This window comes from Onychostoma macrolepis, chromosome 18 (genome assembly GCF_012432095.1).
Source record: "Onychostoma macrolepis isolate SWU-2019 chromosome 18, ASM1243209v1, whole genome shotgun sequence".
Taxonomy (NCBI): domain Eukaryota; kingdom Metazoa; phylum Chordata; class Actinopteri; order Cypriniformes; family Cyprinidae; genus Onychostoma; species Onychostoma macrolepis.
Window position 1 is genome coordinate 15,458,152 of NC_081172.1, and position 15,914 is coordinate 15,474,065.

The following is a 15,914-nucleotide window of genomic DNA, read 5'->3' on the forward strand; positions in this document are numbered from 1 at the left end:
ATAACGCCGTTTATTTATAACGCCGTTATTCCCATCACTGGTAATTACTAGGGGGTTATCACAGTCTTCACTTTAGAATATTGATCCAAATAATTAGTAATTCCTTCTGAAGAATTTGGTAATACTTGAGTCATTACTAGTGGGTTACCATGACCTTTAATTTAGAATTAATTATATATTATGTATTATTCATATTAATTATGAACCTGTATACAGTAGTTCTTAGTTGTTCTTAGGGAGGTATGAAAAAATAATAGTTATCTGATTAGCTAATAGTGAACTACCACATTCAACTAAGCAGTTGCTTGTTAGTTACTAGCAGTTACTAGAGTGCTAATATTGCGTTACTCATGTGTTCTTGTGCAGTTATTCATTAATGACGGAACAGTATTCTAAAGTGTTACCGCTTTACCCTTTACAACATCACAGATACACTTACAGTTTTAAAATAATTGCTTTATTTTCTGTTTCTACGTGTTCTCAGCACTTTATCATTGCATTTCAAATCTTATTCTGCAATTCTTGAATCTTATTAAATAACAATAATTCTATATTCATTATTAATTTAATGATTTGTTATTTACGTGTGACTTGAGTCCGAGTGTTACACTCAAGTTTAAATCTCTGTTATTATTATTTGTAAGCATGTGTTTCATCTCTTGTTTGAATGTTGCACGGTATGTTTGTGAGAGCGGTTGCTTGACAGCATGTAATCAGAGCCCTTTTATGATTGGAAAATGATGCAATGACACATGACCGGTGGGAAAGGTTGTTGACTGTTATGAGGAGGGTGTACAGAGTGACATAGAGGGGGCTGTCCTAATTAAACCTGGGCCATGCTTTGAGCTTGTCCGGAGAGCTGTCATCAAAGAGCTACTTGCATCAGATCACTTTCACCACACCAAATACTAGATGCATTTGGATAAATTTCTACACACAGTGGGCCATTTCTATGTGTGTTAATGTATTTCAGACAATCAGTCAATCAGAGAAAGAATTACAGGATTTTATGAGGTTAGCAGATCAGGAATGATTAAAACAGGAGATATTTTTGGAAGTTTTTGCTGTCTTTTTCTTGGACGCTGCTTTCAAGTGGCTTCAGAGCAATGGCTAGTTGTGGAAAATGTGATGTGCTCTTGCGCCTATTTGTAGGCCTGCTATAAATAGGGTCCTGCTGGCAACACATGCTCTGCTGTGATTGACAATTCTAGTGCTACTGGGACAGCAGGCTCCAAAGAACAGGCAAAGAAACATACTAATGGTGAGTTCTTTAAGTGTTATGCTGTTTTGTCAAGCAATTCAAAGTTCAAACTATATGTGTTGGTTTGAAATCAAATACAAATTACCGCGTTTGACCAAATTGAAATAAGCAGACAGCAGTTCCTATTTATAACTTCTCTGTTCAAATGGTTTGCTTGTTGAGACTAGCTGCCCTCAAAACAGTATGGTTCTGTCTGAACTATATTTTAAAGAAATTGTTACATATCATTAATATTGTTATTACTTTCAGTGTTTGTATTTCTCAGTTTGATTGATTTGTATTTTTTGCTTTTCAGTAGTTCTCCAAATAGTTACGAAGCGGAACTTTACATTTTGGTTCCAATCGCCCAGAGATCCAATCGCCAATCGCCCTGAATTAAATTCAGCAGAAATACTGAAACCCCACATAAAGAGACTGGTGGGTTATTTGGACTGTTGAAGTTATTTCTTTTGGACAATGACATCCAGGAGACCCATGACCCGTTCTTACTCTGGAAATGGGAGATCGGGAAGCCAAAATGGGGAGGATGTTTCATCGGCAAGCGGAAGGTCAGAGAGCCGCAACTACCTCTCCAACGTTAGGCCTGAAAACAGGTAAAAATTTGTTACATTTGATTGAGGGTGTTTTTCTGCCTTGTTTGATTGTGAAAAGCCTGTCTGCTTGTGTCGGAGTTATCCAAACCTCCCGTTTGGATGTTGATTTTGAGGTTTATGGTGGTTTTTAGGTCTAGAAATGAATTGTGTTTTTAATAAATATCTTGGAAATACATAACTACAGTATTTTACTAATAATAATCAAAATGTATATAAATTATATGTAATATTAATGGTATATAATTTGATTTTAAAAACTGGCTTTGGTTAGAACATGATCATTGTTTTTATTTAAAAAAATAAAAAATAATAATAATAATAATAAATCCCCTATTCTCCTATTCTGATACTTTATTTAATCAAATGAAATGCCATTTTAGCACACATCAACTTAAATACAATCACAAAATCCAATTTTCATCAGTTTAATGTTTTTTTTTTGTTGTTTTTTTATGTTGCTGCTGAAATACTGATGTAACTGTGGTTAACACATTGATTGTATTGTGTTGGCTCAACTACGGTTTTGCCAAGAGAGACCACAACATTCTCCCCATTAGCAACAGCGTTTACTGTATGTATTGCAGATGCTCCTGGCTGTGATTAAAATCAGGGTCACGCAGTGACTAGTCCCTAGTTTAAATGTTCTTGTCTGATGAGTGTCCCTTTGATTTGCCTCTTTTCTAAATAGCTTTTCAACTCACAGGTATTCAAACTACAGGCCGTCGAGGTAATAAAAGCTTCCCAAAAGGTCAATCCCAAACTAACTACAGTTCAAATAACAATTTCTATTCCCCAAAATGCCTTTCTGCTATGGTTTGTTTCACATTTTCAAAGATATCAAATTAAAGCCAATTGCATTTGATTGCAACATGATCAATACTGTGACCCACCCAAATAACCACTGTATATTGTACGTGAAAAAAGTACACTATAAATGATACCAAAACAAACTTTTACATGTTAATATTATAAGGCTAAAATAATATCCTCTCACCCTGTTAATACCTTGCAGCCTTTCCTCCCAATGACACCAATAATTATAATTTTACGTTTTACTACTGATATTAATAATACACTTTCGTGTCTGTTGCTTTAGCTTATTAATTTATTGATTTCTATAATAATGTTTGCATTAATTTTATATAATATATACTATCTTACCTGAAATGGGGATTAATGAGTTGACAAATTTGTATTGGCCATTTCCAGGAGTACATTATGTACAGTCATGGCTCAATTGACTGAAGAGACCCAGCCATGCTTTGAGACCACCATAAAATCGAAGGCAGTGTCAGAATCATGCAATGTCAAGTTCTCTTGTGTGGTCACAGGTAAGTTGCTTTATGATTATGAAAATAAATGAAAATACTGAATGCAAGCTTGAAACATATATATATATATATATATATATATATATATATATATACACTGTAAAAAAAAAAAAAATTCCGTAAAATTTACAGTAAAAAACCAGCAGCTGTGGTTGCCGGAATTCTACGGTAACAACACTTTAGGTTTTACGGTTTTAACTTAAATTTACAGTTAAATACCGTAATTTCATTAACTGATATAATGTTAATATACCAACCTATTAAAGTACTGAAATCTGTTTTGTACCTTTGAAATACACTGATAGCCACCAAATGCAGGTGGTGATGAGAAAGTCACATGATAAACCAAAGCCCATCACAAGCAGCTTTTAAATAATAACATATATAGAAAGTGCACAGTGTCATTCACACAAGCGCTAAACACCATCATGGTGAGACTGAAATATGCAATAAACATTCATTTATCAACATTAGATGTAACATACAACCCTATTAAACATAACTGATAAGAAAAAACTAAGAAGAAACATAGTTATTTCAAAGAAAAAACATAAAATTCAAACAAAATTTGAAATGCAACGAAGGGAATTCTGGGAACGTCAGTTTGTGGTTTTTCCCTGTAAATTTTACAGGAACTTACCGTTAACCATTTAACAGGTTTTTACTATAGCATTTTCACAGTTTTTTACCGTTAAAATCACAGTCATTTTTTACAGTGTATATATATATATATATATATATATATATATATACATATACATATATGTTCTATAACATATAATCATATTTGGTGTGTAAAGTCTGTGTGTATGTTTTTTCCCCCCAAAATATACAATTATGATTTTCTAGGTTGAATTAATGTTCAGTATTATAATACCATTATATCTTCAGTATTATAATACCATTATATATCATCACTGAATTCAATAATGAAATGCCTTTAACTGAAAATTGAGTGTTTAATCTTGTTATTTTACATTATTGACACACTATTTTGATATTGGAAAGTTGCTTTGACACAATCTGTATTGTTAAAAGCCCTATATAAATAAAGGTGACTTGACTTGACCATTACTATTTCCATTTAATAAGAGCAAATTTAATTTTACTCACATTTTCACATTTTTCACAAGGTTACCCAGCTCCTGAGTTGACCTGGTACAAAGATGACATGGAGTTAGATCGATATTGTGGTCTTCCCAAATATGAAATATTTCGCAATGGAAAAATTCACACACTCCACATCTACAAGTATGATACAAGACTGCTTATTCTACATGTCTTCGCATTTCTAAAGAAATACATTTCATACATTCACATCCAAATCAATGCTTTTATTGTTTACACAATGACTATTAACTACATTTCTTCATTTGGCAGCTGTACAGAAGATGACGCAGCCATTTATCAGGCCTCAGCGAGGAACAGTAAGGGCATCGTCTCTTGTTCTGGGGTGCTGGAGGTGGGCACCATGAGCGAGTATCTGATCCACCAAAGGTTCTTCGCCAAACTGAAACAGAAGGCTGAGAACAAGCGACGAGAGCTGGAAGAGAGTCGACGTCGGGGTAAGGAGAACATCAAGAAGGAACAATTAAATGTGATTAACCAGGAACGCTTACTAAGGAAGCGTAGGATTCCTGCTGGGAACGACACGCTGAGCTCTTCTCCCACAACCCAGGATGGAGAGGAGAACGTAAGCTCCCAAGGGACAGATGAAGAGCAGCCTGCAAGCATAGATGATAAGTCTGATAATATCACGGTACAGGCTTCTGTAGGAATAACAGAGATGAAAACAGAGAATGGTACTGAGAAACTCGACCGTATCTGCGATCCAATGGAGGTGGTCTCCACAAAGCAGTCTGCCAAAGAGAAACCGGGTGAAAAGAAGATGCGGATTACCAATGGATTTGATGAGGTGGGTGTTATCAAAACCACCCAGAGCAACACAAAACAAGATGATGCTAATGAAGGAATGAGCCTGGCAAAATACTTAGCTGAGTCTGTGCAGTCACAAGCTGCTGAGGAACATCAGAGTTCTGCAAAGTCACAGGAGATCATGGTTGTCGATGTTAGACCAGTCCAAGAAAAAGAACGAGAGCTGGAGATAGAAAGGGAAAGATTAAAAGAAGAGAGGAACCGTTCACGGGAAATTGAGCGGGAGAAAGAACGAGAGAGATCCAAAGAGAGAGAACGAGAGAAAATTAGGCAAACCGAACAAGAACAAAGAGCTACATCTGGGCCTTCAACCAAAGCTGCATCACACAAAGAGCCAGAACCTCAACACAAGTCAGCTCTAACCTCGGTTTTTCACTCCCTAAAGGACATATTCTTTGGCAAAAGCAAGAAGTCAGAGACAGCGGAAACCACAAAGAGAACTAGTGAAGTTATCATAGAAAAAGAAATTCCACAACACCTTCCTCCCTCACAAACACCTCCTCAAGGGTCTTTGGTCTATAGTGAGGCCTCTGAGCTTGAGGCACCAAAGCTGGTCCAAGAATCATCTCAAGTGGTGGATTTGAAAGTAAAAACAAAGCCTTTACCACAAACACAAGACTCAATCGTCCATAATGATATCATAAACTCCAATTCAGCTGAACATATTTCTGAATTTCACGCAAACAAACTTGAGGATGTGTCTCCCACCCCTGAAAGAGAGCATGTTGAGAGTATTGGAGCAACGCTTAGACTTTCTGTAGGGGAGAATGAGATGCCAAAGGACGAGAGTAGTCCAGAGGAAGTCCCGCAGATTGATCAATCCCTGCTTCTCAAGGTGAGCTTATCACACCTCTCACTTTACAACCTGCCGGTTTTGTCCATCTGTAGTGCAGGGCTTCCTGCACCACAGCACATGGCAGTTATTTATAGAGAGTACATTTGTGCGACAAGACTTGAGTTTAATTACACCAGTCCATAGCCAAGATGATGACACTAACTACACCCAAGAGAACACAGTAGGCAGTAGGAGATTATTTGGTCTTTGACTTCTCATGTAAGGATTGAAGGTGTCAGAGTTGTTCTTATAGACTATTTTCTTGGCAAAACAGCAACCACAGTGTTTGGGATACAGGACACAAATAAAGCAGGGTATAAAGTCTGAGAGCACTAGTTAAAATGTTTCTATTTTGTATTTTTTGTTTTCTAATTAAATACAATTTTAATTACAATATTGTATAATATTATATTATAAGCATAACAGTTTAATAATGTGTGTGTGTGTGTGTGTGTGTGTGTGTACTGGTTTTTGTGGTTTACGGGGACAAAATTTGTATAATGAAATGGGTATGACAGAGGTATTACAATTTGAAGGTGGTTTATGAAGACACTGTCTATGTCCCCGTAATTCAAAAGGCTTTAAAAACATACTAAATGGTGTTTTTTTGAAAATCTAAAAATGCACAAAGTTTCCTGTAAGGGGTAGGTTTAGGTGTAGGGTTGGTGTAGGGCAATAACACATACAGTTTGTACAGTATAAAAACCATTACACCTATGGAGAATCCCCACAAGGTTAGCAAACCAGACATGTGTGTGTGTGTGTGTGTGTGTGTGTGTATACCATGATGTTTTTTTTACTTAAATTCTATGTTGTCTTAAAATATTGGACTCCACTGCATGGAGACTACAATTCAAAAGATTCAAAAGATGTTTTAATATTTTTGAAAAAAAAGTCTCCCATGCTCATCAATGCTGCATTTATTTGATAAAAATACAATAAAAACAGTAATATTGTGAAATATTATTACAGTATTAAAACTATTTATTATATTTATTATATATATTTATTCCTGTCATGGCAAATCTGAATTCATTACTTCTTCAGTGTGACATGCTTATTAAACCTTAAAATACTAGTTTCTTTAAAAAATAAAAATAAAAAAAACTCATACTGACCTAAAGTTTCAGTTCTCACAACACCATTTTTTTCTGTGCTCTGCTTTTGTCTTATTTACGGCTCTCTCCCAGGAATTTGAATAAGGGCCATTGGCCCTTTAAAAAGACAATCAATAATACGCAGAGTGAGCATGAGTCAGACTAGCTGGATTTTTAGCTTATCTAGAATAGTGAGAGAATGTGTTTTCATGCGTAAGCAGACCTTAAGAACAAGAGAATGCCATAAGGAAACATGACAAATTCACTTTTAAGAAATTGTATTTACTCATTGGGACCAACTAGTATTCAGCCTGAAAGGGAATTTACTACCCATTGTCATATTTGTGTTGACTTTAAATGGACATGATGAAGGACAGTTGCTGGACACTAAGACAAGAAGACAAAACCTCTTCACATTTTCCAGATTCTTTGGTTCCCCGTGTCTTAAAATAAACCTGTTTCTAATCTGCGCTGAGGGAAGCCATACCATACAAAGAGAGTTCACTGACTGCTAAACTTGAATACATTATGTCAGAGAAACCAAAGTCAGCTGACAATTCACCATTACTGAAAATTTTCCACTTGCATGTAAAACCTTTGTCTCTCTATATATATAATGGTTGACTAAGTGCACAAGATGCCCTATTATTCATTTTGGTTTTAGATTTTATTACAAACATGTTTACTTACTGTGCATGCAACTGTAGACAGTAGTTGAGCTACTTTCTTGGCAAGAATGTGCACATGGCATAGGTTCTATTAGCCCTCACATGATTTTTAAAATGCCATGGCTGATGATTAGAGAGAAATGAGGCTGTTAGAAAAGCATGTGGTACCACAGTGATTGCATCATTGCTTAAAACCAGACACGGCTAAATGCTAATAATGAATTCATGTTTGTTAGCCAACAGGGTGAATGTCACCTTTAATTGATTCACATGTGCTTCTACAGTCTCAGACAGGACAAACATGTGATAGCATTGCACCTGGCATGTAACACATTCAGCTGTTTTATTTCCTATGTAATGTGGAAGTGCAACCATCCTAGCGTCTCGTGGGAAGTTAATGTTAGTTGTGGTGGTGTATCAGTTAGAGGAACCCTGCACATTCATCTGAACTCTGTGTGTTGAATCACAACAGAGGAACTTCTGTTAAAAGAAAGCTCTCGTAGGAACGGTCTATAAATGTGACAACTACTACTTCTGTCACTACTGAAATGCCACTCCATTTTCAGTTTTTTTACATTTAGATGTTTCAATAATCATAACATTATAACACTGTAAACTGATTATGTTGTAATATGTAATATACAATGTAATGTTTATAAAAGTAAAGTGAAAGTGACTATATATATATATATATATATATATATATATAGTTTAAAGTTATTTATATAGTTATAACTATTGCCATGAAATGAAAACAATTCACATGTCACTATAATACATATCACTTCCCACGATGAAACAAAGAATTGTGGCAAAATAAAAAAATTTCCTAAGCTAGAATGTTACCCATGTTATTAGAAAATAAAAAGCATTGGCATAAGGTGTAAACTGATCATTAACTTAAACTTTAGTAATATTAAGTGGTTTACTAATATGGTTTTGTGGTGTTAGTTATATCATATGTCACTAGTCATACAGGGGTGTTGTCAGGTTGACCTGACAGCTCATAAATACTATGTTGTTTTCCTTCTACATACATGGAAAGTTGCACAAGATTGGTAGTCTGAGAGTACAAATTTGCATATAGTTTCAAATATAACAGCTTAAAAAACAAGTAAACAAACCAAATGACAAAAAAAAAAAAATAGTTAAGGTGTATGCTTACACAATAAATACAACATTTTATATTAAAAAAAAACATGACATACATCAATGATTAAAATTCAGAGGAAAATCTAAGCTTTTATAACTTCTGCCTTAGTTATTGATTTTATGATTTTAGGAGCAAATCAATCCAAGCATAAAAGTGATTAATTACGCTTTTTTTACCTTTTTATTACTATCCCATAATTAACATCCTATTCTATAAACATTAAGATCCAGTGCATGCCAAGAGGACAATCTAAAACTGTACAATCCAATCTGTGCAGTGAATTCAGTGTTGTGAAGCTACAAGTTACCTATTTAACAAGCAACTGTTTATGTCTTAAGGCTACAGGTGACCATACTAAACCTAGTGACATTGATGTTCCTGGCTCTGTGGGATTGGCCAATCCTCCATTTGAGACTGAAAGGTTGGAATTTACCTATCCTGAAGATGAGGTCATGCGAGGTGCTGAGGAAATGCATATTTTAGAGGAACAGGGGGGCTCAGCTGCCCCCCTGATAGACCTCATCATGGCAGACCTGGAAAGCACGCAGTGTTGTGAGAGCCAGGCAGGGTCTCAGCTTTCACAGCTTGCCGACTTTGTCCCTAACGAAGTGCACACTGAGTCCCAGTCAGTGGAGCTGAGCGTAGAAGAGAGTAAAGAGCCAAACGAGAAAGTAATTCCTCATATGGAGGAGGAAAGTGTTATGAAAACGCTAGAGGGAGGTTCCCTGACGTGGAAAAATACAGAGGAGATAAATGGTGAAATAGAAGGGAAATCTTACACTGCAGGGGGAAATGAGTCGGTGAGTGACTTTGTCATAAAAGAGTCAGTCCTTCCTGTAGTTGTAGTGAATGAAAGAGAACATGAAATGAATGATCAAAATTCATTGTCGCCAGCATTGGGGCTAAGTCAAGAAGGGGATTCCGTCGCTCTTGTGTCTGAGAGTGCAATGGAAATTGATTTTAAACCAGAAGAAAAATCGATGCCAGCACTAAATGTTAGTTTAACAGAGAATAAAGAAGCTGCAGCTGACTCTGCTACAGTGAATGATTTTAATATGGAGGATAATAAAAGCATTCCAAGTCAGGGTAGGAGTGCTGAAGAAAAGGGAAAAAATAGTGGTAAAGAAAAGACTGAGGAAAGCACTGAGGGAAAAGACAATGCTAATGCTGAAAAACTAAAGGACGATTCCAGTCGCCCAAAGAAAGATGATGTTAAGACAAACAATAATGTTGTTCCAGAGACAGAAGCATCTGTTTTAATTCCAGAGATGGAGAACCCCAAAAGTCCAAGACGAGGTGAAACTGAGTTTATAGAAACTCAACCGAGGCCACACAAATTAGATAAACCAAAACTCTTTACAAAAGCACAAGCAGAGAGACGTTTGACTGAGAAGGACCAACCATCAGTCCAACCAATCATAATACTCCCTGATACAAGAGAAACTGTCATCAAGAATGTGGCAAAAAAGAGATCTACGCCACTCATCCCAGAAATCAAGGTCACATTGCCAGAAAGAGTCAAACGTGAAGAACTTGTTATTGCACCTAGAAGTGAAATTCTGAAATTAGAGCCTGAGAGAGTTATGCAACCTTTAACACAAGAGGTGGCACAGATATTTAGAGAAAAGGAAAGACAAATGGATGATGCCACTAGAGCATCAGGTGAAGCAACCTCCAACAGCGCCTTAGTTACTCCAGATCTTTTGGGTGTGGCAAGGAACACTCAATCATCACCTTCTGTGGAGAGAACACAGGAAATTAAACCACAAAATCTAGAAGCAAGAGTGAGAGGTGGAGAAGAACAAGGAAGTATCAACACTGGGCGGGGTAGGGAAGATGACATCAATATCCCTATAATCAACATAGCATGTGCTGATGACAACACAACCACTCTTGAACAAGAGCAAACTCACAGCCACCCCTCACTTCCTGGCATAGTAATCTCACAAGATATTCCTCCCATTTCTGTCACAAATGCAGAAAGGCACACCGATAACAAAAAAGATGACCCTGAGACTTTAGTTACTATGCTGAAAAGTGAAAGCAATCAACATGGTCCAGTTGCTACTTCTGTGAAACCAAGAGAGCAGCTCATATCCCAGCTCCTGAGTCCTGATATGTCTACAAAAACTCTGCCTAGTATTACTAACCAAGACCCAGATAAGGTTCCCCAGCCGAAAGACACAAAAGTAGAATCTGAATCTGACAGACTTCAAAAAGACAAACCTTCCATAGAGAAACTTAGCTTAGCAGCCCCTGTGGGACCTACACTCCCTCCACTAAGTCCTGCCAGTTTGCGAAGGCTAATGGCAAAGAATAACCCAAACTTAGAGAATCAGGGGTCCATCTCAGCTGCATCAGTGGATGGAAGTGAGAAGAAAGGGGAAGAGAGTGGAGGAAGTACACCCACATCCACTCTGTCCTGTGAGAGTAGCCCAAAGATGAAGCGACGAGACAGTCTAACCCTAATACCCTCAGCCACCCCCGAGGAGCTGGCTTCTGGTGCTCGCCGCAAAATCTACCTCGCCAAAACCAAGTCTGAGGATGAGGGATCTGATACGCAGGGTAAGAGGGATAGTCCGTATATGTCGCCCAGTCAGGCTCGCAGGGCGGCTTTCCTGCAACTTCAAAGTGGGCAGCAAACACCACCCATAGAAAGACGTTCGCCATTGATGGCCCGACGCAAGGCCACGCTGGAGGTGCCGAAACCTAAGGAGGAGATGGCAGAGGTGACAGACAGCACAAAGACAGAAGACAAACCAGCAGAAAAGGAGAAGCTGGACCCCTTCAAAGGTAACACGTGTATTTTTATGCTGGTTGTTGATTGCAGTTTTTCCAGCAGGAGACTTTTCAAAAAGATTGTCAAACCTGCACAAGAAATAACTAACATTTCTGTTAACTGGCCAATAGTTATTGACCGATACTGATATCAAAATGTAGAATATGCCAGAGGTGACAGATTCAGATCCCGGACAAGCCCCCAATTTTTGATACCACTCAAGTTTGACACCAACATAAGAAGCCATTAAAATATTTGTATATATCTGTATGTATGACATTGGTTTGTATTTAGGCCTTGGTTATTCTCCTACTTTCTAAGCAAGTGTTCTAATTTTGCACTGTTCAGACATTATCATGTTGACACCAAGACGTAGGGGTACGTCTGATATGGGGGAAGAGTAAACACTACATATCTTTACCTTGTTGTCTCTGTCAAGTAACCCCTGATCCTCTTTCCATTCAGCTCCTCAGGTTATCCGCAAGATTAGGGGAGAGCCCTTCTCAGATGCCTCAGGCCACTTGAAGCTGTGGTGCCAGTTTTTTAACATTCTTAGTGACTCCATCATCAAGTGGTACAGAGACGAAGAGGAAATTGTTGAGATGGAAAGACGGTAAATTCCCCCGCAATCTTTCAACACAGCCAAAAAACCTAAACCAAGCGTAAAACAACAGGGTAAAAAGGACAGTGAGATTTCAGGTTAAAAGTTACTGTTGATAGAAAAATGCTAATGCAGTATATGGAAAAACATAAAAAGACCAACACAACTTGGAAAAGTTTATTGATACAGTACCTTACAGGCATTTTTCTACATATTTGAACAAATGGCCAAAATGTTGACATATAACAAATATTTCGCTGTGACAGTGTGCATATTTTACTGCTTATTACACCATAAAAGGCGTTTAATGCTGTAAACCTGAAAAGTTATTAGCAATATTAGCCTATTAACTGCCTTGTGGACTTGTCATTCAACTTTTTTTGTATTTGAGCATGAACACCACAGCTGTTACTGGTGAGGCTCTAGTCAGAGAGTATGTAACCCAACACTGCTCAATTGCACCATCAGGGGATATTAAAATCTAAATTTGTTTCTCACAGTGCTGTATCAGCACAATGACGCTGTACTCACACGCATACACCCTGAAATGCGTCATCTGTGCTTGTGTTTGTAACACACTGCCCTCAAGTGGCTGTACATTTGTGCCACTTTCCATTAATAGAGCATAAAATAGGGTTGTAAAAAAGTGTACAGTATGTATACATATGTATATACGTATGTATATAAAAACTAATAACCTCTTCAACTGTTTATGCTTGGTTCATTTACTCTATAATTTAATCTAATGCTTTAAAGAGTGTATTAGGATAGTGTATTTTGTATAATTGTGAAGTGCCTTTGATTACATTTAATTTACATCTCTTCCTCTCTCGCTCAGTGCTGGGGATGAGAGTCCAGTGGCCCTGGCCATAGTCCAGGCTTCCAGCAGAGACTGCGGAGTATATGGCTGCTCAATCAAGAATGAATATGGGACTGACATCACAGATTACTTACTCAGCGCAGACAGTAATTTATAACTCATTGGTCCATTAATAAACAGAAATCTGCTAATGTGTTATTTTTTATGTTCACTTTGACATTGTTTCTTTTTTGGGCAGTCCTGGCAGAATTTTTCTTAAGGGAAGATTTAGAAGGTAAGACTTCTGGAGGAAATCAAACGTGTCAATTGCAAATTATAGGCTACTTCAAGATTTTTGATGTTTACCTACGTTGAATTTTCTATGCTGTATTCCCATCATCTCAGTTGGAGAAGAGATTGAGATGACACCAATGATGTTCACCAAAGGCCTGGCAGATTCGAGTTACTGGGCTGATAAATTCTTTGGTCGCATCATGACAGCAGAGGTTCAGATTGGAGAGGGATGCATACACAAGACCTGCAGGGCAAAGGTCATCTATGGTTTGGACCCTGTCTTTGAGTCAGGCAGCACATGCATCACTAAAGTGAGAAATCCCATCGCATATGGGGCCAAGGAGGACAGCAACCTGGCCGAGAGAAATCTAGAGATCACCAAACAGGTTAGAGTCTTAGTGGATCACAGTTTACATTATGTTCAATTTATACTGACACAGCAAAAACTATAAAAAGGAAACATTGGGGAAAGTGGTTATTTATACTGCCAAGCTCCAAAAAGGACCATAAGTATCATAAAAGTGGTCAAGTTCCTTATTTGTATTATTTGTATTTGTACCTTATTTGTATTTTTTTAAACTTGTACATTACATGATTGATCATGATGTGGAAAGAACCAGTGAGATTTGATTTCAATTGTGAGTAATATTCAGTCATCATCACACAAGTCATACATTTATTTTTTTTGATACTCTTGTTTTTTAAGGTCTTTTTGGATCTTGTAGTATAATTGCATGGAAAAAGAGAAACTCGTATATTTTTACCACAGTGATTTTCAGTTTATATATATTTCAAGTAAAAGTTGTTTTTTTTTCCTTCTTATCCTCAGGACTGTAAAATCCAAAATACTGTTCGGGAGTACTGCAAAATATTTGCAGCTGAGGCCAGAGTGATCGAGAACTTTGGATTCTCATTAGAGTAAGTCTATGAAGTAATATTGACTAAAAGGCATTTCTATGTAATGCATGTGGCTACAAATAAGAGATAATGTCAAAATGATCTAATTTCAGTCTTCTTTGCTTCTCTGAATAAATTCAGAGTCATCCCCCTTCATCTGATGTATCGACCTGCCAATACAATTCCATATGCAACAGTAGAGACTAATCTGAATGGTGTGTATGTGAAATACTGTCTGATGGACAGCAAAGGAAGACTGATAGCCAGAGCCACCTCTGAGGTGGAACTGAAGTGTTGCACTTTCCAGCACTGGATCCATCAATGGACCAATGGAAACCTCCTGGTTACCCGGTTAGAAGGTAAAGAGATATTTACTTCACATGTACTTTTGAATAAGTTGCAAAGTACTATATTATAAAGTATTCCAAAATATATCTAAATATAATAGTATAAAATAAACTCTTGTGTGTTTCAGGTGTCGATACAAAGATGACAAGCATTGAAATTGTTACTAAGTCTAAAGGGTTGGTATATTTTACTATGAGATAATAATGTTTACCCATTTTTCTGATATTTACCCTTTTTCAGTTTTTTTTTTTTTCTTGGTGAGACTAATATTTTCATGTCTGCTGCAGGTATCAAGGCCTCACAGATAAAGGATCTCCAAAGATAATCGAGCAGTTCATTACTCAACATCAGTGTAATTACTACTGTGGACTTTTGGGCCTAAGACCCTTAAAGCCAATAGAATCTCTACAACAGCCAAAAATAAAGACCTCCAGGAGCCCTCTACTGGCCCGGAGGGGCGTAACAGGCTCATCCAGCCCTCAGCTTCAGAAGAAAGGAACTAGCCCACAGTCCACCAGGAAAGGCACGTCTAGCCCCAAAGTGGTTAAAAAGACAGGTGAAGCTGGGGAGAGCAATTCCACCACCAAACACAAAGCTGTGGAGGTCCCAAAAACTGTCAGGATGAGGTAGAAAGGACTAGAGCTCTTGGAAACAACATGCAAAGCAATGTCTATAGCTACTGTTGTACAGGAAAAATGGCTTCCTGTAAATGGATTCTGTCTACTGTCTTTGCACATAGTGTTTAAAATGCAACAAATAAGGAAGAAATGGCAATAAAGATACAAGGATGGTAAAAGGGTGAATGACCAGAGGTGTTTGGCCAATTGTAATATTACTGTGAACTGCTTTGCAGCTGTAAGTCACCATCAATACCTCCTGAGTGAACCTTCATTTTATTTTTAAGAGCTGAATTAAGGATATCCCCTTTTTAAGACTGAAGAAACTACTAAACCTGACTGCCTGTAGATGGATGAACAATGTTTTCAGATAGACTCTGGAACTTTGTTATGATTTATTTAAATGTTCCTATGTCAAGTTTATATGACTGAGGAACCGTGAGAGAGGGACTCTTCAAGGATTCCTCAAACATCTGTGATGTATGTGTCTCAGCTGTGTAGAAATGCAGCTTTTTTTCGTAGCTGTCGCTGAGGTGCTTTTTAGAGTGGATTGTTCTGCTTTTAAGGAAATGGCCGTTAATCTGCAACACCAGTGCACCGATATTGGTTGTATATGGGCAAAGGATTAGTGTCATAATCAATGCAGATGTGTTTTTATCTTAAATGTGTCTCCTAAAAGAGGGGAAATCATGTGCTTTATTGTCAC

General features: G+C 37.4%; 1 protein-coding gene across 5 annotated transcripts; it reads left to right on the forward strand.

The window, feature by feature from the left end:
- The first annotated feature begins 612 nt into the window (after positions 1 to 612).
- alpk3a (alpha-kinase 3a) lies at positions 613 to 15,877 on the forward strand. 5 transcript variants are annotated; one of them, XM_058751498.1, is made up of 15 exons: positions 613 to 1,261; positions 1,557 to 1,854; positions 2,543 to 2,581; positions 3,064 to 3,185; positions 4,319 to 4,436; positions 4,566 to 5,955; positions 9,212 to 11,666; positions 12,118 to 12,265; positions 13,092 to 13,219; positions 13,312 to 13,347; positions 13,458 to 13,732; positions 14,176 to 14,264; positions 14,385 to 14,602; positions 14,719 to 14,767; positions 14,879 to 15,877. In XM_058751498.1, the coding sequence occupies exons 2-15, from the start codon at positions 1,718 to 1,720 to the stop codon at positions 15,219 to 15,221; spliced, it is 5,547 nt and encodes a 1,848-aa protein (XP_058607481.1). In that variant the 5' UTR covers positions 613 to 1,261; positions 1,557 to 1,717; the 3' UTR covers positions 15,222 to 15,877. The 5 variants fall into 5 exon arrangements, with proteins under 5 accessions (XP_058607481.1, XP_058607483.1, XP_058607482.1 ...); XM_058751500.1 differs by having other exon boundaries at positions 2,558 to 2,581; XM_058751499.1 differs by having other exon boundaries at positions 1,560 to 1,854.
- Positions 15,878 to 15,914: the final 37 nt, after the last annotated feature.

Excerpts from the sequence above, each read along its gene's own strand:
- alpk3a (XM_058751498.1), top strand. The coding sequence starts at position 1,718 with ATGACATCCAGGAGACCCATGACCCGTTCTTACTCTGGAAATGGGAGA. Across the intron at positions 1,855-2,542 it reads AACGTTAGGCCTGAAAACAG|CTTTTCAACTCACAGGTATT; the intron begins GTAAAAATTTGT and ends TTTTCTAAATAG. Across the intron at positions 2,582-3,063 it reads TCAAACTACAGGCCGTCGAG|GAGTACATTATGTACAGTCA; the intron begins GTAATAAAAGCT and ends GGCCATTTCCAG.